General features: G+C 40.2%; 1 protein-coding gene across 1 annotated transcript in view; it reads left to right on the top strand.

The window, feature by feature from the left end:
- Positions 1–26,514, top strand: part of KDSR (3-ketodihydrosphingosine reductase) — a gene marked incomplete in the record, with an annotated part of 318,051 nt that overhangs the window by 25,455 nt on the left and 266,082 nt on the right. Inside the window, 1 exon segment of the mRNA XM_053714642.1 lies at positions 4,146–4,235. Within this exon segment, the coding sequence (XP_053570617.1) occupies positions 4,146–4,235 (90 nt within the window).

Genomic DNA, 26,514 nt, shown 5'->3' with positions numbered 1-26,514 from the left:
ATAGTCAGCAGGCAAGAGCTGCTCTCATTAAGTAGGGGAGAGATTGGAGGGGCGGAGCAAAATAAGAGAGTGTCATGTGAATTATGGTTAAACTTCAACTGACTTGTTGTCAGGGAGGTAGTTAAAGGGTAGCTTAAATGTGGGCCATATGATATGGAGTAAGACGGGATTTGTGGGTGTATTGATGGGAATTTTCTAACAGGGGAGTTATGTTGGACATATCAGTTGGTGCTATTAAGAGGAGTTATATATTCTAATATTAGAGAAAATTTAGGGCGTAGTTGGATATTCCATAATAAATTGGGTAGGGATAAGTATGTCCTATTCCAGCTACTGTATTAGGACAGGGAAAGTAGCTCTGTAATAATTATTAGTACTAGAGCAAGGGCAGATAAATGGGAAGAGGAGTAATTGGGCCATTATAGTAACATATAAAGGTCTCTAAATAGAGATATAGCTGCTAAACTACAAAGTAGGGGATAATCTCAATATCATGTAATAGGTCATATACCTAAATAGCATATATGTGTGTTATATCATGAGCATTAAGAGGTAAGTGGGTAGCAAAATGCCTGTAACACCAATAGGTGGACCCTAGGTTATATGCAAAAACGGCGCATAATTGTTTCTTTAAGCTAAACCTTAAGATGAGTAGGTTTGTTAGAGATAAATACTTTTTGACTAGTCCAATATGTCTATAGTCAAATTATTAATATGTTAAATTATCCCCACTCTGCCATCAGGCAGAATAAGGTACAATGTGACATAGAGCTTCTGTTCTATCAGATGAAGGGCATGTATAAATATGTATAATATAATATATAGCTAAGCTTACTAGGGAGCCTCGTCTATATAATACTTAAATGTTAGGGACTAATCAGGTATACTCTGTGTAGGAGCAGATCTAGCAGACTAAGTTATATCCTAGTAACACTATGTGTAAAGTCCATGTGATCACAAAGAAAGTCGTGTCATAAGAAAACTAGGTATCACATAGACTTTGGGAGACACAGTAGTTTATCAGACAACTGTAACAATAATATAAGATAGAACTAGATTATATAATTTAGTGGCGTACAAAGTTTTCTTTAAACTATACTAAAGGATGATTAGTTTTGTGAGGCCTAACTATTTATCGACTAGTCCAATGGACCTGTAATTAAGTTATTAACTTGTAACATTTTAAACATTTTAAACCACATGTGGAATATCATTGCTTAGTATCACATATTATAAACATAAGCATTAAAAGTATCCCTCTAGAGCTACCCCCAACAACTTAACGAAAAGTGGTATATTAAAAACGAACACAAAAGTTGTAACGGTAACCTGAAGAACTGGTTACTACCAAATAGAAAACTGACATGCCCAGTACATAATGTTAGGACTAAGAATAATGGGATACATGGTATCTGAGGAATATGGGCAATATAAATACAAATCCTAAAGATGATAGAAAAAGTAGTTGGGGAGGCTAGCAATCATAGACTGATCATTGTAAGGGCATTGCTTTATGATATCAAAATCAAATATAGGGTCCTAAAGTATCTGCATTGTAACATACCATTCTAGCCTTAAGTGGGAGTATAAGTGCTGTTATCTAGACCTTTTAGATCTCTAAAATAGCTCTGGACCCTGTAATGGATAGTGAACAGTACAAGACACTTGTAAGCTAAAATAAGAGAGGGCATTAATCAAGAGTGGGCACAACATCAGAACAGGCCGTATCCCCTACTCTAACTAGTAATAGGGTGCAAGCTTTTACATAAGTAACATTGGGCTCCTACATAAATCTGATGTGGGCTATGAGTACAAGCAATAGATATGTCTATTATATATGCAAAACATACAAACATACTAACTAACATACTTGAATTATGCTAAAAAAAACTGTGAGCAGATAAATGGGCATGTGATATAACCAAGTTCAGTACTGGGTGGCAATAGACTGATTATTATGTTATCGGACCAAGTCTGCCTCTCAGGGATCTAAGAATTGCAAAATGCCAGGGTTTCTGAGTTGTCTTCGGTAGGGGGGAAGGCCTAAGAGAGGCCCCAATTAGTCAGTTTCTTTGCTTTTTTGTTTTTTAAGTTCGCTAAGATACAGCTGTGTCTCTGTTCCCAGCCACTCTGGATTACTTACAGTTAACCGACTCCCTCTCTCTGAGGCTCTAGGATGTCCCAGTGGCAGAACACTGGCTACAGTATGGGAAGATGAATCCGGAAGAAACATGCATCCAACAATGCCATAGCTCTCACTCTGCGGCGAAATTAGGAGATGCCGGCCCTCCGTGTCTCCTCTTCCAACTAGCTCCGGTTCACAGCATACTTATTTGAGGCCCGTCCCGAGGTGGACCAAAGACTCCCCAAGCTGTAGTCGTTTTCTGGATGGTCGCTTTCTGTCAACTAGTTCCTCATTGTGGGAGGGCTCTGTTGCCAGTAAATTGAGACCGGTATTTCTGCATATACTCTGTAGTTTCTCTGGGGTACCTCTGTTAGTGGGCTTGATGGCAGGGTTGCTTAGTTGTGCAGTTTGGGGAGAGTCGATCACTGTCATGATACCTTCTCTATCTGCTGTAGGATTGGATGTAATGAATGTACCCAGGAGTTGTAGCTTTGCCGCATGATGACGATCTTGCCCCGATGTAGCGATCGATGGGCTGCTATCCATGGTCCCCTCCAAGACATTACCCCTTTTGTAATTGCTTCAGGCTTACATTGTGAGGCGGCGGAAGGCTCTCGTTATGGAGTGGCTCCCTCACTGCCAAATCCATTAAAATGTAAAGTTCCCGCTTCAGGCAGGTAAAGCAGTTATCTAATGACTGCGTCACCCTGGTCTCCCATCTGTCTAGGTGGTCCATGTTTTGGCAGCCGAGTGATATATAGGGAGTGTAGAAATCCACACACAGCAACGCCACCTGGGTGCCCAAATGAATCTTGATGTTGATTTTTTACTATTTCCCTCTCACGGTAGCGCTTTAGTCCCGTAGTAAGTTGAAGTGGGGAAGGGGATCCGCCGCCCTGATCTCTGGGATTAGTAAGGTTTATGCCTGTCGTGCTCCTCTTAAGAATAGCTATAAAAGATTTACGAGTGAGGCTTGTGTGGCTTGTATAATCAGTCGCTGTATATGTAGGCACTACGACAGTGCACTTCCACTGAGTCAGATAGAATAGCCGAACAGTAAGGGCAGTGCAATGGCTCCCGAGATCAGGGCCGCATCATGTAGAAGTGTTGCATCGTAGCTCCCGCTCAGCTGTATAAACTTGGTGTCTCTTGAATCGGGAACCTTCGAAGATGAAGCTGCATAAGTTCAATATGCCAGATTTTAGAAATATTTGCTGTAAGTTAAAAATTATTAGTTACACAAGCGGGAGCTCTGAGAAACACGTCTGTTGCCCTCTGATAGCGACTCCGCCTAATTTATATCTTTTATTGTTCATCCATACAATTTTATATATTTTTATTTAATGAATTCTATCCGGTCCTGCATACAAACATTCTATTAAAAACGCCTAAACAAAGCAGTGTATTATACTCTTAAAGTAATATTTGAGCTAGAAGCGGAAAAAGATTAATACCCAATATTAAAAGTCTGGTATATATTGCTATACATCCTAGATCAGGTTATTTTGTTGTAATAACTATGACTGCTTTGATGTTATTTAATATATGTATTATACTACTATATAAATATTAGAATCATTTTTGTTTTAGCCTCTTAAGCTATTTTTGTTTATTAAATTGCTCTTTAATCTGTAAAAACAGAGTTGTTTCACATTAACGCTTCAATCAGAAGAGCTAGTTAAACATCTCAGTTGTGCGACTAGGGCTGCTGACTGGATCAGAGGCGGGTTCTGCCTGGGACCTGCTTGAGCAGCACTTCTCTGCTTAACCCCTTTGCGCAGGTTAAACACATAGTAAAGCAGGGTCGATTGTCGTAAAATGACATGCTCTGACAGATTAGAGCATGTAGTTTTTCGACTATTGTGGCCCTTTAACTTAATAGTAGAAGTAAATTAGAAACTTTTTATTTTAATTGTATGCTTTATATGAATCATGATAGAAAATGTTTGTTTAATATTGCTTGTTTCCCTGTACACAGTGATCTTCTAATATCAAACATTTTTTTGATTTTGTCTCCTAGGTGACTGGTGGATCCAGTGGCATTGGCAAATGTGTAGCCATTGAATGTTTTAAGCAAGGTGCATTTATAACCTTGGTTGCTCGTGATGAGGTAAGCATAACACTTAAAGATCCATTTCCATATTAGTAAAATACTGGCCATTTATTTAGTTTGACTATGAAGCAGATATATACTAAGGAACTTGATAACACTATTGTTCTTTTGCTGTGGTCTGTCTGCCTTGGGTACAAGGTTTTTAAATGAAAAATATTAATTGGTTTAAATTGTATTATATTTCTAAATCCTTAAATCTTTTTACTTTTCTGGAACCCTTTTTCTTATTTTTTTCTCTATGTATAATCTGTATATATTGTATATTTATACTTATTTCTATTTATGTTTTTGACTGATATTTCTGAAACATTCTTAATGTATTTGTTTATTCCTTTAATAAAAAAAAACCCTCTTAAAGGGACAGTATACACCTATTTCTTCTGTTATGTGTGATCAGTCCACGGGTCATCATTACTTCTGGGATATAACTCCTCCCCAACAGGAAATGCAAGAGGATTCACCCAGCAGAGCTGCATATAGCTCCTCCCCTCTACGTCAGTCCCAGTCATTCTCTTGCACCCAACGACTAGATAGGATGTGTGAGAGGACTATGGTGATTATACTTAGTTTTTATGACTTCAATCAAAAGTTTGTTATTTTAAAATAGCACCGGAGCGTGTTATTACTTCTCTGGCAGAGTTTGAGGAAGAATCTGTCAGAGTTTTTTTACTATGATTTTAACCGGAGTAGTTAAGATCATATTGCTGTTCTCGGCCATCTGAGGGAGGTAAAGGCTTCAGATCAGGGGACAGCGGGCAGAGGAATCTGCATTGAGGTATGTAGCAGTTTTTATTTTCTGAATGGAATTGATGAGAAAATCCTGCCATACCGTTAAAATGACATGTATGTATACACTTCAGTATTCTGGGGATGGTATTTCACCGGAACTACTCTGTTAAAGGTCACTAATCCTTTTTAATAACTATTTATCATGTTAAACGTTTTTGCTGGAATGTAGAATCGTTTACATTGCTGAGGTACTGTGTGAATAAATATTTGGGCATTATTTTCCACTTGGCAGTTTTTTTGCTTTATTTGTGACAGTTTCGTTTCTCTTCACTGCTGTGTGGGAGAGGGAGGGGCCGTTTTGGCGCTCTTTGCTACGCATCAAAAAATACCAGTCAGTTACTTTTATTTTTCCTGCATGATCCGGTTCATCTCTGATAGATCTCAGGGGTCTTCAAACTTCTTTGAAGGGAGGTAAATTCTCTCAGCAGAGCTGTGAGAATTCTTATAGTGACTGTGAATAAAAACGTTGCTTTGTATTTTTTATGTCAAATTTAATTATTGTTATTTTACTAATGGGAACAAACCTTTGCTAAAAGTTTTGTTGTTTTAAAGTTTGATGCTATAACTGTTTTTCAGTTCACTATTTCAACTGTCATTTAATCGTTAGTACCTCTTTGAGGCACAGTACGTTTTTTGCTAAAAAAGATTATAACCAAGTTGTAAGTTTTTTGCTAGTGTGTTAAACATGTCTGACTCAGAGGAAGATATCTGTGTCATTTGTTCCAATGCCAAGGTGGAGCCCAATAGAAATTTATGTACTAACTGTATTGATGCTACTTTAAATAAAAGTCAATCTGTACAATGTGAACAAATTTCACCAAACAGCGAGGGGAGAGTTATGCCGACTAACTCGCCTCACGCGGCAGTACCTGCATCTCCCGCCCGGGAGGTGCGTGATATTTTGGCGCCTAGTACATCTGGGCGGCCATTACAGATAACATTACAAGATATGGCTACTGTTATGACTGAAGTTTTGTCTAAATTACCAGAACTAAGAGGCAAGCGTGATCACTCTGGGGTGAGAACAGAGTGCGCTGACAATGCTAGGGCCATGTCTGATACTGCGTCACAGCTCGCAGAGCATGAGGACGGAGAGCTTCATTCTGTGGGTGACGGTTCTGATCCAAACAGATTGGACTCAGATATTTCAAATTTTAAATTTAAATTGGAGAACCTCCGTGTATTACTAGGGGAAGTCTTAGCAGCTCTCAACGATTGTAACACCGTTGCAATACCAGAGAAACTGTGTAGGTTGGATAAATACTTTGCGGTACCGGCGAGTACTGACGTTTTTCCTATACCTAAGAGACTAACTGAAATTGTTACTAAGGAGTGGGATAGACCCGGTGTGCCGTTCTCACCCCCTCCAATATTTAGAAAGATGTTTCCAATAGACGCCACCACTCGGGACTTATGGCAAACGGTCCCCAAGGTGGAGGGAGCAGTTTCTACTTTAGCTAAGCGTACCACTATCCCGGTGGAGGATAGCTGTGCTTTCTCAGATCCAATGGATAAAAAATTAGAGGGTTACCTTAAGAAAATGTTTGTTCAACAAGGTTTTATATTACAACCCCTTGCATGTATCGCGCCGATTACGGCTGCGGCAGCATTTTGGATTGAGTCGCTTGAAGAGAACCTTAGTTCATCTACGCTAGACGACATTACGGACAGGCTTAGAGTCCTTAAACTAGCTAATTCCTTCATTTCGGAGGCCGTAGTACATTTAACCAAACTTACGGCTAAGAACTCAGGATTCGCCATACAGGCACGTAGGGCGCTGTGGCTAAAATCCTGGTCAGCTGATGTTACTTCTAAGTCCAAATTACTTAATATACCTTTCAAGGGGCAGTCTTTATTTGGGCCCGGTTTGAAAGAGATTATCGCTGACATTACAGGAGGTAAGGGCCACGCCCTACCTCAAGACAAAGCCAAAGCTAAGGCTAGACAGTCTAATTTTCGTCCCTTTCGGAACTTTAAAACAGGAGCAGCATCAACCTCCACTGCACCAAAACAGGAAGGAGCTGTTGCTCGTTACAGGCAAGGCTGGAAGCCTAACCAGTCCTGGAACAAGAGCAAGCAGGCCAGGAAACCTGCTGCTGCCCCAAAGACAGCATGAACCGAGAGCCCCCGATCCGGGACCGGATCTAGTGGGGGGCAGACTCTCTCTCTTCGCCCAGGCCTGGGCAAGAGATGTTCAGGATCCCTGGGCTCTAGAGATCATATCGCAGGGATACCTTCTAGACTTCAAATTATCTCCCCCAAGAGGGAGATTTCATCTGTCAAGGTTGTCAACAAACCAGATAAAGAAAGAAGCGTTTCTACGCTGCGTACAAGATCTGTTATTAATGGGAGTGATCCATCCGGTTCCGCGGTCGGAACAAGGACAAGGGTTCTACTCAAACCTGTTTGTGGTTCCCAAAAAAGAGGGAACTTTCAGGCCAATCTTAGATTTAAAGACTCTAAACAAATTCCTAAGAGTTCCATCGTTCAAAATGGAAACTATTCGGACAATCTTACCCATGATCCAAGAGGGTCAGTACATGACCACAGTGGATTTAAAGGATGCTTACCTTCACATACCGATCCACAAAGATCATCACCGGTATCTAAGGTTTGCCTTCTTAGACAGGCACTACCAGTTTGTAGCTCTTCCATTCGGATTGGCTACGGCTCCAAGAATCTTCACAAAGGTTCTGGGTGCCCTTCTAGCGGTACTAAGACCGCGAGGGATTTCGGTAGCTCCGTACCTAGACGACATTCTAATTCAAGCTTCAAGCTTTCAAACTGCCAAGTCTCATACAGAGTTAGTTCTGGCATTTCTAAGGTCGCATGGATGGAAAGTGAACGAAAAGAAGAGTTCTCTCTTTCCTCTCACAAGAGTTCCATTCTTGGGGACTCTTATAGATTCTGTAGAAATGAAGATTTACCTGACAGAAGACAGGTTAACAAAGCTTCAAAATGCATGCCGCGTCCTTCATTCCATTCAACACCCGTCAGTAGCTCAATGCATGGAGGTGATCGGCTTAATGGTAGCGGCAATGGACATAGTACCTTTTGCACGCCTACACCTCAGACCGCTGCAATTATGCATGCTAAGTCAGTGGAATGGGGATTACTCAGATTTGTCCCCTACTCTGAATCTGAATCAAGAGACCAGAAATTCTCTTCTATGGTGGCTTTATCGGCCACACCTGTCCAGGGGGATGCCATTCAGCAGGCCAGACTGGACAATTGTAACAACAGACGCCAGCCTACTAGGTTGGGGCGCTGTCTGGAATTCTCTGAAGGCTCAGGGACTATGGAATCAGGAGGAGAGTCTCCTTCCAATAAACATTCTGGAATTGAGAGCAGTTCTCAATGCCCTTCTGGCTTGGCCCCAGTTAACAACTCGGGGGTTCATCAGGTTTCAGTCGGACAACATCACGACTGTAGCTTACATCAACCATCAGGGAGGGACAAGAAGCTCCCTAGCAATGATGGAAGTATCAAAGATAATTCGCTGGGCAGAGTCTCACTCTTGCCACCTGTCAGCAATCCACATCCCGGGAGTGGAGAACTGGGAGGCGGATTTCTTGAGTCGCCAGACTTTTCATCCGGGGGAGTGGGAACTTCATCCGGAGGTCTTTGCCCAAATACTTCGACGTTGGGGCAAACCAGAGATAGATCTCATGGCGTCTCGCCAGAACGCCAAACTTCCTCGCTACGGGTCCAGATCCAGGGATCCGGGAGCAGTTCTGATAGATGCTTTGACAGCACCTTGGAACTTCAGGATGGCTTATGTGTTTCCACCCTTCCCGCTGCTTCCTCGATTGAGGAAATCAAACAGGAGAGAGCATCAGTAATTCTAATAGCACCTGCATGGCCACGCAGGACTTGGTATGCAGATCTAGTGGACATGTCATCCTGTCCGCCTTGGTCTCTACCTCTAAGACAGGACCTTCTGATACAGGGTCCATTCAAACATCAAAATCTAACTTCTCTGAAGCTGACTGCTTGGAAATTGAACGCTTGATTTTATCAAAACGTGGTTTTTCTGAGTCGGTTATTGATACCCTAATTCAGGCTAGGAAGCCTGTTACCAGAAGGATTTACCATAAAATATGGCGGAAATACCTATACTGGTGCGAATCCAAAGGTTACTCCTGGAGTAAGGTTAGGATCGCTAGGATACTGTCTTTTCTACAAGAAGGTTTAGAAAAGGGTTTATCAGCTAGTTCATTAAAGGGACAGATTTCAGCTCTGTCCATCTTGTTACACAGACGTCTGTCAGAAAATCCAGACGTCCAGTCCTTTTGTCAGGCTTTAGCTAGGATCAAGCCTGTGTTTAAAGCTGTTGCTCCACCATGGAGTTTAAACTTAGTTCTTAACGTTTTACAGGGTGTTCCGTTTGAACCCCTTCATTCCATTGATATAAAAATGTTATCTTGGAAAGTTCTGTTTTTAATGGCTATTTCCTCGGCTCGAAGAGTCTCTGAGTTATCAGCCTTACATTGTGATTCCCCTTATCTGATTTTTCACTCAGACAAGGTAGTTCTGCGTACTAAACCTGGGTTCTTACCTAAGGTAGTCACTAACAGGAACATCAATCAAGAGATTGTTGTCCCATCCTTGTGTCCAAATCCTTCTTCAAAGAAGGAACGTCTTTTACACAATCTGGATGTAGTTCGTGCCCTCAAGTTCTACTTGCAGGCAACTAAAGATTTTCGCCAAACTTCTTCCTTGTTTGTCGTTTACTCTGGACAGAGGAGAGGTCAAAAAGCTTCTGCTACCTCTCTCTCTTTTTGGCTTCGTAGCATAATACGTTTAGCCTATGAGACTGCTGGACAGCAGCCTCCTGAAAGAATTACAGCTCACTCCACTAGAGCTGTGGCTTCCACTTGGGCCTTTAAGAATGAGGCCTCTGTTGAACAGATTTGCAAGGCTGCAACTTGGTCTTCACTTCATACTTTTTCCAAATTTTACAAATTTGACACTTTTGCTTCTTCGGAGGCTATTTTTGGGAGAAAGGTTCTTCAGGCAGTGGTTCCTTCTGTATAATGAGCCTGCCTTTCCCTCCCGTCATCCGTGTACTTTTGCTTTGGTATTGGTATCCCAGAAGTAATGATGACCCGTGGACTGATCACACATAACAGAAGAAAACATAATTTATGCTTACCTGATAAATTCCTTTCTTCTGTTGTGTGATCAGTCCACGGCCCGCCCTGTTTTTAAGGCAGGTAAATATCTTTTAAATTATACTCCAGTCACCACTTCACCCTTGGTTACTCCTTTCTCGTTGATTCTTGGTCGAATGACTGGGACTGACGTAGAGGGGAGGAGCTATATGCAGCTCTGCTGGGTGAATCCTCTTGCATTTCCTGTTGGGGAGGAGTTATATCCCAGAAGTAATGATGACCCGTGGACTGATCACACAACAGAAGAAAGGAATTTATCAGGTAAGCATAAATTATGTTTTTCACATAACTGCATGTAATAGACACTACTATAACGTAGAATATGTACAAATACTGATCTAAAAATCCAGTATAAAACTGTTTAAAAACTTACTTAGAAGCTCCCAGTTTAGCTCTGTTGAAAAGGTAGCTGGAAAGCCCACTGAAAGTGGTTGCATACCAAAAAAAGAAGACACTCTCCTTCCCTCTGCATATGAAAAGACTCTTTACACAAACAGGAGCAAGCTGGAGTAGGTATATATCAGTATTCACATAAAACTTTGGGGCTTGGTTAGGAGTCTGAAAATCAGCTCAATGTTATTAAAAATAAAGCAAAACTATACTTTTTTTTATTTTTAATAAAAAGCTGTATAGGCTATATAAATGGATCATCTACAAAACATTTATGCAAAGAAAAATCTAGTGTATAATGTCCCTTTAACTCCCAGAGATTTCTGCACTCTAAGGACTTTAAGAAAAAAACGTTAGTGTTACATTTCTGGAAGTCTCAGCTCCCGTCTTTTAGATAATATAGGGTGCATATATACCATATCCCTTTAAATACATAGATAAGTCTTTGTATAGTATTGGCTTTTCTTTATCTCCATGGCAACCTAAACAGAAACTGTAGTGATACCTTAAAAGAAAAACACTTACCAACCACCAGTGCCACAGGACCTTACAAGTGGTTGTCTTATCATCCCTACAATTTAATAATATACCAAACAAAAGCATAGTTAGGATGCAGTCTATCAGAACTAACTGTAGCAGAAAGGCAGTATGTTATGAATACATACACTATTGCCATGGTTTTCATAAAGTATTAACTTTCTCAGGCTCTCTTAACTTTTTTTTTTATCAAACGAGCCAACTTCTTGAGGGCTGATCTCCATGATGCTAAACCACTGGTTTCCAAACCTGTCCTCCCTAACGTCTATATTTTGAGGCTATCTGAACTGGAGCACAGGTGAAATAATCAACTGACTAGTAATGATGGTTATTTTACCTGCTCTCATCCAAGGTCTGTTTTGGTTTAGCACACTGGTTTTCAAACCTGTTTTCAGGCCTAACAAACTATTGGGTATTGACTGGGCGAAGTGCCAGTGTAAACATGTACAGTGACGTAGAACAGTGTCTCTACCAAGACGCAGGCCTTAGGGCATTTAAGGGTTAGAGTTGGATTAGATAAGATTTTTCTAGGTATCATGCATTTAAAACACCTCTTATGCTAGACATGCCATGTTTGGTATCAAAATAATCCTCATGATGTCATAAGGGGATTGCGTATATGGGTACATGTACTGGATAACATAACAAAAAGTTATAAGCTTCTCTACAATTTCAGTGAAGGATTCAGGGATTTTATGACATGCCATAAAAGAGAGGGGTGGTTACTCTCTTTGCCCACTCTGGAAGGATGTTTGGTCAAGAAATCTTATCCAGAGAAAAGTGTATGTAACTTTGATTTCAACAAAATACTTTTGTCATTCTACGTGGAAAGCTGCACACTTTAGTACAGGGTTCTTGAAACTTTTGTTCCCAAGATCCAGTGCCATGATACTTCATACCTTTGCAACCCTATTTTTATGCTTGGTCTGAAGTAATATACAAGATAGCTGCAATATTTGGCAAAGTGACTAAAATGTGTGCATACTTTATTCCTGATTGTAGTCAAACTTGCACACACATTCATACACTACACACTTTCCTACTACACACACACTCTCCTAAAACCCCCACACACACACTCTCCTACAACACATACACACACAGTCTCCTACAACACACACCTAATACACACACACACACACACATTCTCCTACAACACACACACACACACACACACACATACACTCTCCTACAACACACACACACATACTCTCCTACAACACACACTCTCCTACAACACACACACTCACTCTCCTACAACACACTCACTCTCCTACAACACATACACTCTCCTACAACACACACACTCTCCTACAACACACACAAACACCACACACACCACACACACTCTCCTACAACACACACACTTACTTAATGCACACACCACACACTCCTACAACACACACACAAGTCACGACCCAGTAAACCTGATGTTGCAAAACGACCAGTGGTTTGAAGAACCCTGCTTTAGTGTATCTGGCCATTTTCCAATTCCCTTGAGTAGAGACTATATTCTTCGAGTAAAGTTATAGGTTCTGTAATATTTTCTCTTTTATTTTTATAAAAAAAAAAAAACAGTTTTGCATTGGTTATAAACGACTTTCTAATTTACTTCTATTAGCAAATTTCTCTTGGTATCTTTTGTTGAAAAGCAGGGGCAAAACTTTTTTTTAAATGGTATAATCTGTCTGAATGGCAAAATATTTTTTTTGGGGTTTCATATCCCTTTAAATTCTGTCTTTCTAACATTTGAATCCATGTTACTTAAAGAGACTGGTTATAATAGTACAGTGCTTTTTTAGACTGATTTTGCCAAATTGTGTGTTTTGGGATTTTAATCTGTTAGTCTGGGTTTTTTCTTTAGGATTTCCTGTATAATAATCTTAAAGTGATGGTAAATTCTAGCTTTTGTGAAACGCTACGATTTACCATTGGAACAATTAAAAGGGGGATTTCATTCATGAAGTATAAAATACTTCATTCTGAAAGCTTCTTTATTTGTTTGCTGCACTGAGCTGCTAAGGCAGCCCACGGCAGAACGCTATTTGGCTGAGAGGTGACATATTCTCACTGGGAATGCCAAAAATTTGTCGAGCTCTGGTTTAGAGTTGGCTGATATGTTTTTCTCTAGCAAGACAACAGAAATGCCCTGTAAATTACTAGGTGTTTTATGTCCCTTTTAATGTGGTGTACCTTGTAGTTGTTGAATATCTTAAAGGGCCATAATACCCAAATGTTCAAACACTTGAAAGTGCTGCAGCATAGCTGTGAAAAGCTGACTAGAAAATATCACCTGAACATCTCTATGTAAAAAAGAAAGATATTTTACCTCAAAAGTTCCTCAGTAGCCACATCCCATTGTAAAGGACTTCTAAGCAGCATATTAGTATGTCTGTCCCGGGACAGCTAAGGGGTTGAGCCTCGTGCACTCTCATGTTATTTCCCTATTCAGTTTAAAGGAAGTTTACTATGAAATCTCACGAGAGTTAAGTCAAATCTCATGAGATCACAGTAAAAGAGTTCATGACCTCAGCACTGCTGATGCTGATTGGCTGCTGTTCATTTCTTCATTTTTTTATTTTTTTTTACCTGCAGCTGAGTATAACTTTTTACACAGAACTTACTCTGCTGAGCTGAGGAGATTGTGAGGTAAAATATCTTCCTTTTTTACATAGAGATGCTTAGGTGATATTTTCCTGTCGGCTTTTTACAGTTATACTGCATCAGTTTCAAGTGATTTAGCATATGAGTATTATGTCCCTTTAAACAAAATTAGAAGGGACGTTTATGATGAAAGCTAAATTAAACTATCATGGTTCAGATGCACTTTTAAGAGTTTATCCAATTTATTTCTATTATCAAATCTACATTGTTCTATTATTATCCTTTGTTGAATAGCATGCCTAAGTAGGCTCAGGAGCAGCAATGCACTACTGGGAGTTAGCTGGTGATTGGTGTCTAAACACGTTTGCTACTTATCTGGGTGCCAGCAGTGCTTTGCTGCTCAGAAGCTGATTTTAACGATGTGTTTAACTGATTTGCAGAGGTTAATCAAATAGTTATAAGCAACATTGTATTAAAATGCATTTAAACTATGCAAAAGTACTTGTTTTTCTGAACTTTCACAAAAGGGTAAAAATGCAGACTGATACCAAGCTGATTTGAGCACATTGTAAGTAAGTCTGAGGACGGGGGTGAAACCCCGAAACGTCACTGGATACAAAGTAAAGAAAAGTTTGTGAACATAAACGGAGAGTGACTGCTTTTTTCCGATACTATCTAAATTTGCTGCTGTGCACCCCGGAATGAAAGTTGAGAGTGCTGAACCTAAAGGAATTGTGTGTGTATGTATGTATATATATATATATATATATATATATATATTTCTCCAACATAGGTGTGTCCGGTCCACGGCGTCATCCTTACTTGTGGGATATTCTCTTCCCCAACAGGAAATGGCAAAGAGCCCAGCAAAGCTGGTCACATGATCCCTCCTAGGCTCCGCCTACCCCAGTCATTCTCTTTGCCGTTGTACAGGCAACATCTCCACGGAGATGGCTTAGAGTTTTTTAGTGTTTAACTGTAGTTTTTATTATTCAATCAAGAGTTTGTTATTTTAAAATAGTGCTGGTATGTACTATTTACTCAGAAACAGAAAAGAGATGAAGATTTCTGTTTGTATGAGGAAAATGATTTTAGCACCGTAACTAAAATCCATGGCTGTTCCACACAGGACTGTTGAGAGCAATTAACTTCAGTTGGGGGAACAGTGTGCAGTCTCTTGCTGCTTGAGGTATGACACATTCTAACAAGACGATGTAATGCTGGAAGCTGTCATTTTTCCCTATGGGATCCGGTAAGCCATGTTTATTACGATGGTAAATAAGGGCTTCACAAGGGCTTATTAAGATTGTAGACTTTTCTGGGCTAAATCGATTCAGTTTTAAAACATATTTAGCTTTGAGGAATCATTTTATCTGGGTTTATTGATATTATAATATCGGCAGGCACTGTATTAGACACCTTATTTCTCTGGGGCTTTCCCAAAGCATAAGCAGAGTCTCATTTTCGCGCCGGTGTGGCGCACTTGTTTTTGAGAGGCATGGCATGCAGTCGCATGTGAGAGGAGCTCTGATACTTAGAAAAGACTTTCTGAAGGCGTCATTTGGTATCGTATTCCCCTTTGGGCTTGGTTGGGTCTCAGCAAAGCAGATACCAGGGACTGTAAAGGGGTTAAAGTGTTAAAACGGCTCCGGTTCCGTTATTTTAAGGGTTAAAGCTTCCAAATTTGGTGTGCAATACTTTTAAGGCTTTAAGACACTGTGGTGAAAATTTGGTGAATTTTGTACAATTCCTTCATGTTTTTTCGCAATTGCAGTAATAAAGTGTGTTCAGTTTAAAATTTAAAGTGACAGTAACGGTTTTATTTTAAAACGTTTTTTGTACTTTATTATCAAGTTTATGCCTGTTTAACATGTCTGAACTACCAGATAGACTGTGTTCTGAATGTGGGGAAGCCAGAATTCCTGTTCATTTAAATAAATGTGATTTATGTGATAATGACAATGATGCCCAAGATGATTCCTCAAGTGAGGGAAGTAAGCATGGTACTGCATCATTCCCTCCTTCGTCTACACGAGTCTTGCCCACTCAGGAGGCCCCTAGTACATCTAGCGCGCCAATACTGCTTACTATGCAACAATTAACGGCTGTAATGGATAATTCTGTCAAAAACATTTTAGCCAAAATGAACCCTTGTCAGCGTAAGCGTGGCTGCTCTGTTTTAGTTACTGAAGAGCATGACGACGCTGATATTAATATCTCTGAAGGGCCCCTAACCCAATCTGAGGGGGCCAGGGAGGTTTTGTCTGAGGGAGAAATTACTGATTCAGGGAACATTTCTCAACAGGCTGAACCTGATGTAATTGCATTTAAATTTAAGTTGGAACATCTCCGCATTCTGCTTAAGGAGGTATTATCCACTCTGGATGATTGTGAAAAGTTGGTCATCCCAGAGAAACTATGTAAAATGGACAAGTTCCTAGAGGTGCCGGAGCTCCCAGAAGCTTTTCCTATACCCAAGCGGGTGGCGGACATTGTTAATAAAGAATGGGAAAGGCCCGGTATTCCTTTCGTCCCTCCCCCCATATTTAAAAAATTGTTTCCTATGGTCGACCCCAGAAAGGACTTATGGCAGACAGTCCCCAAGGTCGAGGGAGCGGTTTCTACTTTAAACAAACGCACCACTATACCCATAGAGGATAGTTGTGCTTTCAAAGATCCTATGGATAAAAAATTAGAAGGTTTGCTTAAAAAGATGTTTGTTCAGCAGGGTTACCTTCTACAACCAATTTCATGCATTGTCCCTGTCACTACAGCCGCATGTTTCTGGTTTGATGAACTGATAAAGGCGCTCGATAGTGATTCTCCCCCTTATGAGGAGATTATGGACAGAATCAATGCTCTCAAATTGGCTAATTCTTTCACCCTAGACGCCACTTTGCAATTGGCTAGGTTAGCGGCTAAGAATTCTGGGTTTGCTATTGTGGCGCGCAGAGCGCTTTGGTTGAAATCTTGGTCGGCTGACGCGTCTTCCAAGAACAAGCTACTAAACATTCCTTTCAAGGGGAAAACGCTGTTTGGCCCTGACTTGAAAGAGATTATCTCGGATATCACTGGGGGTAAGGGCCACGCCCTTCCTCAGGATCGGCCTTTCAAGGCGAAAAATAGACCCAATTTTCGTCCCTTTCGTAAAAACGGACCAGCCCAAAGTGCTACGTCCTCTAAGCAAGAGGGTAATACTTCTCAAGCCAAGCCAGCTTGGAGACCAATGCAAGGCTGGAACAAGGGAAAGCAGGCCAAGAAGCCTGCCACTGCTACCAAGACAGCATGAAATATTGGCCCCCGATCCGGGACCGGATCTGGTGGGGGGCAGACTCTCTCTCTTCGCTCAGGCTTGGGCAAGAGATGTTCTGGATCCTTGGGCGCTAGAAATAGTCTCCCAGGGTTATCTTCTGGAATTCAAGGGACTTCCCCCAAGGGGGAGGTTCCACAGGTCTCAGTTGTCTTCAGACCACATAAAAAGACAGGCGTTCTTACATTGTGTAGAAGACCTGTTAAAAATGGGAGTGATTCATCCTGTTCCACTAAGAGAACAAGGGATGGGGTTCTACTCCAATCTGTTCATAGTTCCCAAAAAAGAGGGAACGTTCAGACCAATCTTAGATCTCAAGATCTTAAACAAGTTTCTCAAGGTTCCATCTTTCAAGATGGAAACCATTCGAACTATTCTTCCTTCCATCCAGGAGGGTCAATTCATGACCACGGTGGATTTAAAGGATGCGTATCTACATATTCCTATCCACAAGGAACATCATCGGTTCCTAAGGTTTGCATTCCTGGACAAACATTACCAGTTCGTGGCGCTTCCTTTCGGATTAGCCACTGCTCCAAGGATTTTCACAAAGGTACTAGGCTCCCTTCTAGCGGTGCTAAGACCAAGGGGCATTGCAGTAGTACCTTACCTGGACGACATTCTGATTCAAGCGTCGTCCCTTCCTCAAGCAAAGGCTCACACGGACATTGTCCTGGCCTTTCTCAGATCTCACGGCTGGAAAGTGAACGTGGAAAAGAGTTCTCTATCCCCGTCAACAAGGGTTCCCTTCTTGGGAACAATTATAGACTCTTTAGAAATGAGGATCTTTCTAACAGAGGCCAGAAAAACAAAACTTCTAGACTCTTGTCGGATACTTCATTCCGTTCCTCTTCCTTCCATAGCTCAGTGCATGGAAGTGATCGGGTTGATGGTAGCGGCGATGGACATAGTTCCTTTTGCGCGCATTCATCTAAGACCATTACAACTGTGCATGCTCAGTCAGTGGAATGGGGACTATACAGACTTGTCTCCGAAGATACAAGTAAATCAGAGGACCAGAGACTCACTCCGTTGGTGGCTGTCCCTGGACAATCTGTCTCAAGGGATGACGTTCCGCAGACCAGAGTGGGTCATTGTCACGACCGACGCCAGTCTGATGGGCTGGGGCGCGGTCTGGGGATCCCTGAAAGCTCAGGGTCTTTGGTCTCGGGAAGAATCTCTTCTACCGATAAATATTCTGGAACTGAGAGCGATATTCAATGCTCTCAAGGCCTGGCCTCGGCTAGCGAGGACCAAGTTCATACGGTTTCAATCAGACAACATGACAACTGTTGCGTACATCAACCATCAGGGGGGAACAAGGAGTTCCCTAGCGATGGAAGAAGTGACCAAAATCATTCTATGGGCGGAGTCTCACTCCTGCCACCTGTCTGCTATCCACATCCCAGGAGTGGAAAATTGGGAAGCGGATTTTCTGAGTCGTCAGACATTGCATCCGGGGGAGTGGGAACTCCATCCGGAAATCTTTGCCCAAGTCACTCACCTGTGGGGCATTCCAGACATGGATCTGATGGCCTCTCGTCAGAACTTCAAAGTTCCTTGCTACGGGGCCAGATCCAGGGATCCCAAGGCGGCTCTAGTGGATGCACTAGTAGCACCTTGGACCTTCAAACTAGCTTATGTGTTCCCGCCATTTCCTCTCATCCCCAGGCTGGTAGCCAGGATCAATCAGGAGAGGGCGTCGGTGATCTTGATAGCTCCTGCGTGGCCACGCAGGACTTGGTATGCAGATCTGGTGAATATGTCATCGGCTCCACCTTGGAAGCTACCTTTGAGACGAGACCTTCTTGTTCAGGGTCCGTTCGAACATCCGAATCTGGTTTCACTCCAGCTGACTGCTTGGAGATTGAACGCTTGATTTTATCGAAGCGAGGATTCTCAGATTCTGTTATCGATACTCTTGTTCAGGCCAGAAAGCCTGTAACTAGAAAGATTTACCACAAAATTTGGAAAAAATATATCTGTTGGTGTGAATCTAAAGGATTCCCTTGGGACAAGGTTAAGATTCCTAGGATTCTATCCTTCCTTCAAGAAGGATTGGAAAAAGGATTATCTGCTAGTTCCCTGAAGGGACAGATTTCTGCCTTGTCGGTATTACTTCACAAAAAGCTGGCAGCTGTGCCAGATGTTCAAGCCTTTGTTCAGGCTCTGGTTAGAATCAAGCCTGTTTACAAACCTTTGACTCCTCCTTGGAGTCTCAATTTAGTTCTTTCAGTTCTTCAGGGGGTTCCGTTTGAACCCTTACATTCCGTTGATATTAAGTTATTATCTTGGAAAGTTTTGTTTTTAGTTGCGATTTCTTCTGCTAGAAGAGTCTCAGAATTATCTGCTCTGCAGTGTTCTCCTCCTTATCTGGTGTTCCATGCAGATAAGGTGGTTTTACGTACTAAACCTGGTTTTCTTCCAAAAGTTGTTTCTAACAAAAACATTAACCAGGAGATTATCGTACCTTCTCTGTGTCCAAAACCAGTTTCAAAGAAGGAACGTTTGTTGCACAATTTGGATGTTGTTCGCGCTCTAAAATTCTATTTAGATGCTACAAAGGATTTTAGACAAACATCTTCCTTGTTTGTTGTTTATTCAGGTAAAAGGAGAGGTCAAAAAGCAACTTCTACCTCTCTCTCTTTTTGGATTAAAAGCATCATCAGATTGGCTTACGAGACTGCCGGACGGCAGCCTCCCGAAAGAATCACAGCTCATTCCACTAGGGCTGTGGCTTCCACATGGGCCTTCAAGAACGAGGCTTCTGTTGATCAGATATGTAGGGCAGCGACTTGGTCTTCACTGCACACTTTTACCAAATTTTACAAGTTTGATACTTTTGCTTCTTCTGAGGCTATTTTTGGGAGAAAGGTTTTGCAAGCCGTGGTGCCTTCCATTTAGGTGACCTGATTTGCTCCCTCCCTTCATCCGTGTCCTAAAGCTTTGGTATTGGTTCCCACAAGTAAGGATGACGCCGTGGACCGGACACACCTATGTTGGAGAAAACAGAATTTATGTTTACCTGATAAATTTCTTTCTCCAACGGTGTGTCCGGTCCACGGCCCGCCCTGGTTTTTTAATCAGGTCTGATAATTTATTTTCTTTAACTACAGTCACCACGGTACCATATGGTTTCTCCTATGCAAATATTCCTCCTTAACGTCGGTCGAATGACTGGGGTAGGCGGAGCCTAGGAGGGATCATGTGACCAGCTTTGCTGGGCTCTTTGCCATTTCCTGTTGGGGAAGAGAATATCCCACAAGTAAGGATGACGCCGTGGACCGGACACACCGTTGGAGAAAGAAATTTATCAGGTAAACATAAATTCTGTTATATATATATATATATATATATATATATATATATATATATATATATATATATATATATATATATATATATATATATATACATACATACATACACAAAGATAAATCATTTCAGAACTTTTTCCACCTTTAATATGACCTCTAAACTGTACAACTCAATTGAAAAACAAACTGAAATCTTTTAGGTGGAGGGAAGAAAACAAAAAAACTAAAATAATGTGGTTGCATAATGTGAAGTTCAATCCGATTGGATCAGCCAATAGAATGCTAGGTCATCCTATCAGCCAATCGGAATTTGAGGGACGCCATATTGGATGACGTCATTTAAAGGACCAGCCATTTGTAGGGTAGTCGTCGGCCTAGAAGGATGTTCCGCGCCGGAGGTCTTCAAGATGGAGCCGTTCCTCGTCTGATGGATGAAGATAGAAGATGCCGCTTGGATGAAGATGTCTGCCGGTCCGGATGTCCTCTTTTGCCCCGGATAGGATGAAGACTTCTGCCGGTCCGGATGTCCTCTTCTGCCCCATCGTATGACCACTGGTGCCCGGCTGGGTGAAGACGGCTCAAGGTAGGGTGATCTTCAATGGGGTGGTGTTAGGTTTTTTTAAGGGGGGATCGGGTGGATTTTAGAGTAGGGGTGTGTGGGTGGTGGGTTGTAATGTTGGGGGAGGGAGGATTGTTCTTTTTTTTTTTTTTTTTTTTACTTTTTACAGGTAAAAGAGCTGATTACTTTGGGTAATGCCCCGCAAAAGGCTTTTTAAGGGCTATTTGTAATTTAGTATAGGGTAGGGCATTTTATTATTTTGGGGGACTTTTTTATTTTATTAGGGGGCTTAGATTAGGTGTAATTAGATTAAACTTCTTGTAATATTTTTTTTATTTTTTGTAATTTAGTGTTTGTTTGATTTTGTAATATAGTTTAATTTATTTAATTGTATTTTATTTTAGATAATTGTAGTTAATTTATTTAATTAATTTATTGATAGTGTAGTGTTAGGTGTATTTGTAACTTAGGTTAGGATTTATTTTACAGGTAATTTTGTAATTATTTTAACTAGGTAGCTATTAAATAGTTAATAACTATTTGATAGCTATTGTACCTAGTTAAAATAAATACAAAGTTACCTGTAAAATAAATATAAATCCTAAAATAGCTACAATGTAATTATTAATTATATTATAGCTATCTTAGGGTTTATTTTATAGGTAAGCATTTAGTTTTAAATAGGAATAATTGAGTTAATAATATTATTTATATTTATTTAAATAATAATTAAGTTAGGGGGGTGTTAGGGTTAGACTTAGGTTTAGGGGGTAATACATTTAATGTAGGTGGCGGCGGTGTAGGGGGGTCAGATTAGAGGTTAATATATTTAATGTAGGTGGCGGCGGTGTAGGGGGGTCAGATTAGGGGTCACCGTTTATAAAGATAAATATCACAACTTGTTATAGGGAAGGGGAACAAAAGAAAAAAATTGTCATATGCCCCACATTGAATGCACTTTTACTATATTCTAAAATATATCCCAGGGTATTAGTAGTGTTGGCATAAAAATATCCACAGACAGTGATATGCCGCCGCAGGCAGCACATCCTGAATCGCGTAGAATATTGACACAGCCAACAAAGTATATAAAGTATAAAATGGTGGCGGCGGTGTAGGGGGGTCAGATTAGAGGTTAATATATTTAATGTAGGTGGCGGCGGTGTAGGGGGGTCAGATTAGAGGTTAATATATTTAATGTAGGTGGCGGCGGTGTAGGGGGGTCAGATTAGGGGTCACCGTTTATTAAGATAAATATCACAACTTGTTATAGGGAAGGGGAACAAAAGAAAAAAATTGTCATATGCCCCACATTGAATGCACTTTTACTATATTCTAAAATATATCCCAGGGTATTAGTAGTGTTGGCATAAAAATATCCACAGACAGTGATATGCCGCCGCAGGCAGCACATCCTGAATCGCGTAGAATATTGACACAGCCAACAAAGTATATAAAGTATAAAATAACCACTGCTAATAACATATATTTATGTCAGGTATATGAACCTTTGTACACTCCTTTTAGTGAAAAATTCAACCAAGATCTCATTATTGAGCTACTATGACATTTTGAAATATCTAGCGTACATAAATGTGTTGGTCATTAAACCAAGGCAAGGAAGTATACATATGAGTGCCTCCTGAGTAATGTCGTCTAAATGTTATTCACATAAGAGAAATATATCAGTACACACAGTACATAAGGAACATGTGGTATATAAAGAGATACTCCAATGCAAGAGAATACTAGACACTTCAGCGTAGGAACTATGAAATAGAGGTAGTAGGCAGTTAATTTCCCTCTGGATTATATGTAGTAAAATCAACTCTAGGTGTGGGCTAATAAACAAGCTTAGTGGGCTAACACTTAATATAGTTATATCTATATAGATGCATATGTTATGGTACAGATTTAGAAATATGTTAAAGGGTAAGTATTAGTCCACACAACTATCAACAATTTGGAATTAGGGACAGATATATCCCACTGAATTATGGAACCTTAGCTAAAGGCTGACCGGTCAAATTTAGGAGGATACAATTAGCATCCCTTTTAGGATTAACATTTCTGCACCAGTACAGCAGATCTAAGAGATACCATTGAACCCGAATATAAAACTAAATATATAATGCAGCATAACTAGAGAAGTAAAAGGTGCTCTTATGAGATTAGGAACAATATTGTCTGATACTCGCTATCAATATTGGGCTGCTTAAAATATCAAGAACTAGTGGGAGGTAAATTGCATCTCAACTGTAGCCCGGGCAGCAGGCTTGTGTTGATCAATGGAGGCCATGAACTATTGAATAACCCATTTGAACATTATGCAGGAATTAATATAAAGGTAATTTCCAACTTCTATAATGTAGTAGGTCCCACAACTAAAACATAAAAAAACCTAAAAACATTTAACAAACGGAAACCTAGGTTTATGACCCCCATAAAGACCAGTAGCTCTGTAAATATTAACTGCCACAGAAATGCTTGAACATGATAGAATAAAGGAGCCAGTCCCTGAGCCCAGAATAGATTTAACCTATCCCTCTCTTAGTTTGCCATCCTTTTAATTGCAGCTGTGGAACATTAGCCTCAGATAGAAACGTGTTGTCAACATGTCTTATTCTGAGTACAGGGTTTTAGCACTTCCACCACATTAGACCAGTCTCTAGCCCCTGTGCGTTTTTTTTATAATCTTCTTCTCTTTTATGCGGATGTGATACACACTGAGGGCAGAAGGTGCCAAGATGAGTGAAGAACCAAGTTCTATTAGAGCTGATGGTCTAACCAGGGAATCTAAGGTATTTTCCACGTTTGGAGTTATCACCTCTTTCATCACTAGGTGTTAGATTCAGGTACGTTGCATTCGGGTGTTTTGTGGTTTGCACTGAACTCTCTTCGTGTCCCAACGCTGTTTCACATACCTTGATTAGACGCCTCTCAAAATTATTGCTAAGATCCTGTAAAGGCTGTGTTAATGCTGATAGTCATCTGGTCTCCTCTATCCTGATCTGTTCCATACTAGACGTGCCCTGGTAGTATATTTATGCAGCTTGGTAAGCCACCAACGTAGCGGGTAGTTGTTAGGAGGAGTGTCGCAGCTTGGTATCACCACTGGAAATTACTGGTAGGTTTGATTGGCGTATCGGCTTCCTTCCTCTCGAGGGACAACACCGGAATGACTCTTAAGTTTCTAGGCTTGCTGTTCCTTTCAATGTAGGGTTTTACTCTGGGCTTGTATCAGCGCTAACTCGTAGCGCCACGTGGTCTAGAAGATGGCCGCTCTTCGACCTTATATATTGGTGAGCAGTGTGAATGACCAGGGCTTCGATCTGTCTTTCCCGGATCTCCTTTTGTCACCGGTCTTTGCAGTCTTGTACTCTAGTTTGACAACAGTTCAAGTTTTGGGCAATCTTGAGCAGTCATATAGAAGATAATTTTAAAGGGACATTAAACACTAAATACATGCTAGATAGAATGATGCATTCAAAGAAAAGATTAGTCCATGACTAACATGTAGATGTATTTTTTAAAGTTTCATTAGTTGTTTAAAAAGTGACAAAATAAGTGTAAAGTTTTAGTGTCTATAAAACACTGGGAGCTGCCATGTTGTAACTTGTGTTACCTTCTCTGCTGTGGCCAATTAGGGACCGTTATAAATAGGTCACTAGAGTGTGCAGCCAATGGTTGTGCTGGATTTAACAGTGTTCTGCACTTCCATTTCTAACAGGAACTGAAAAGCTCACAATTTCAGAATGGAATTACAGGCAAAGAGGAAAAAATTAATAATGAAAGTATATTGCAGAGTTGTTTTATATATACAATTTACCATTTTATATTACCATCTCAAAGTGTTTAATGTCCCTTTAATGTCAGTTAAGAGCTGTTTTAGTATGTGACTGCTCAGACGCCCGGCTAGCTCCGCCCCCCCCCCCCCCCCTTCAGCGGTTTTTGTTCCTGTGCTGTGAGGAATAATTGTGTCAGAAAGTAGCTGACGAAAAAAAGACTTTTTTGCCTCTTTAAGACCCATTAATGAGGACATTTTATTATACAAATTATTCATGGATGAATCAGTCATTGATTGTACAGTTTGAGCAGATAAAGGAATTAAACATTCTGTTGTTTCAGTCATATTTAACCAAATAATCAAAATATTATAAATATAATGCAAGATAAAACCTCAAACTTATAAATTATAATAAGCTTATTATAAAAACACTAAATACCAGAAAATTTCTCTGACAGAAATTTTTTATATAAGTATTTAAAAAGTTGTGTAAGAAAAAAACGGCTTAAATAAATTAAACCACAAGATGGCAATAGAGGCTAGATATATCTATCCTGTATATCTGAATAATAATGAAACACTTGCTGTTAAGAAAGACTTAGAAACTGCAACAAAGTCATTATAAGGTAACCGGAGATATACAATGTCTGATTGAGGAAATGATTGCATCAGAGCGAGTGGGCGGGAAAAAGGAATGACTGCCCACAAAATGGCCACGGGCGGAAGCGTGCAACTACATGCAAATAGAGGAGGTAAACGAAGGGGAGAGAAAAAAACGGTAAGGTAGTTAGGAAAATAAACAGGTTTAGACAAAGCGAAAAAGCAAACAAAACAGAGTCCAATTAAAACGGAAGAATAAAATATGGGGCCAAATAAAATGAAGAAAATAAAATAAGTAAACTAATATAAATATATTTAGACAAAATAAAAATATAATTAACAAAAAACAATTTATTAATAACAAAATAAATATATCGAAAAAACATATTAGAGAGAAATATTTGTACTACTTATCTCAAGCTGAGCAGCAAAAGAAAGAGGAGGTTTGGCTGCGTATTGGTCAGTTTATGGTGACTACTCCTACTCTGATTTGTCACTTTTTTTCCTGGAGTTATAAGTTAGCTTACACCCTAGCAACTTATTGTTATTCTTTATTATCTGTTCTGTTTTAATAGCATTGTATTGATGATGCTTGTTATCATTGTATTGATGATGCTTGTTATACTTTTAAGTGCTGCATACTGAGTAGTAATGAAAGTAATGCAAAATAGGAGTCTCTGGTCTTATAATAAAATCCACCTTTTAAAATCATGTGATACCATAGAAGCTTATAGAGGGAGGAAAAGTAAACAGAAGCTTGCATAAATTACCTTAGTATTAACCCGAGCTTCCTTGGGAGAAAATGAACAAACACATTTTTCAGATGTATTTTTCAAAAGGCTGCAAAATAAATTATGAATGTACACTATGTTGCAATAATGTTTCATTTGCAATTATGAAACATTTTATGCATTGTTAAAATGGCAAGTTCAGTGTCCCTTTAAACAAATTTACATTAGAGCATTTTTTATTTAATTTTTTTTGCATTTGTATGTGCCTGGTCTCCTATGTTGTATCCACATATAAATTAACTTTAGAATGATCAAAACAGCCACAAAGGGGTCGATTTATCAAAGGCTTCAACAGCCTTCCCCCCTCCCTACGACTGCAGGAGTATTTATGAAGCAGCAGCCATAAGACAGGTCCTGCGCGTGCAGGGGGCGGCGTTGCACAAGAGTGCAAAATAGCATTCTTTTGCAATGCTGAATT

Source organism: Bombina bombina, chromosome 5, assembly GCF_027579735.1.
Source record: "Bombina bombina isolate aBomBom1 chromosome 5, aBomBom1.pri, whole genome shotgun sequence".
NCBI classification, from domain to species: Eukaryota; Metazoa; Chordata; class Amphibia; order Anura; family Bombinatoridae; genus Bombina; species Bombina bombina.
The sequence above is the reverse complement of the archived record's forward strand: the minus strand, read 5'-3'. Positions and strand labels throughout refer to the sequence as shown.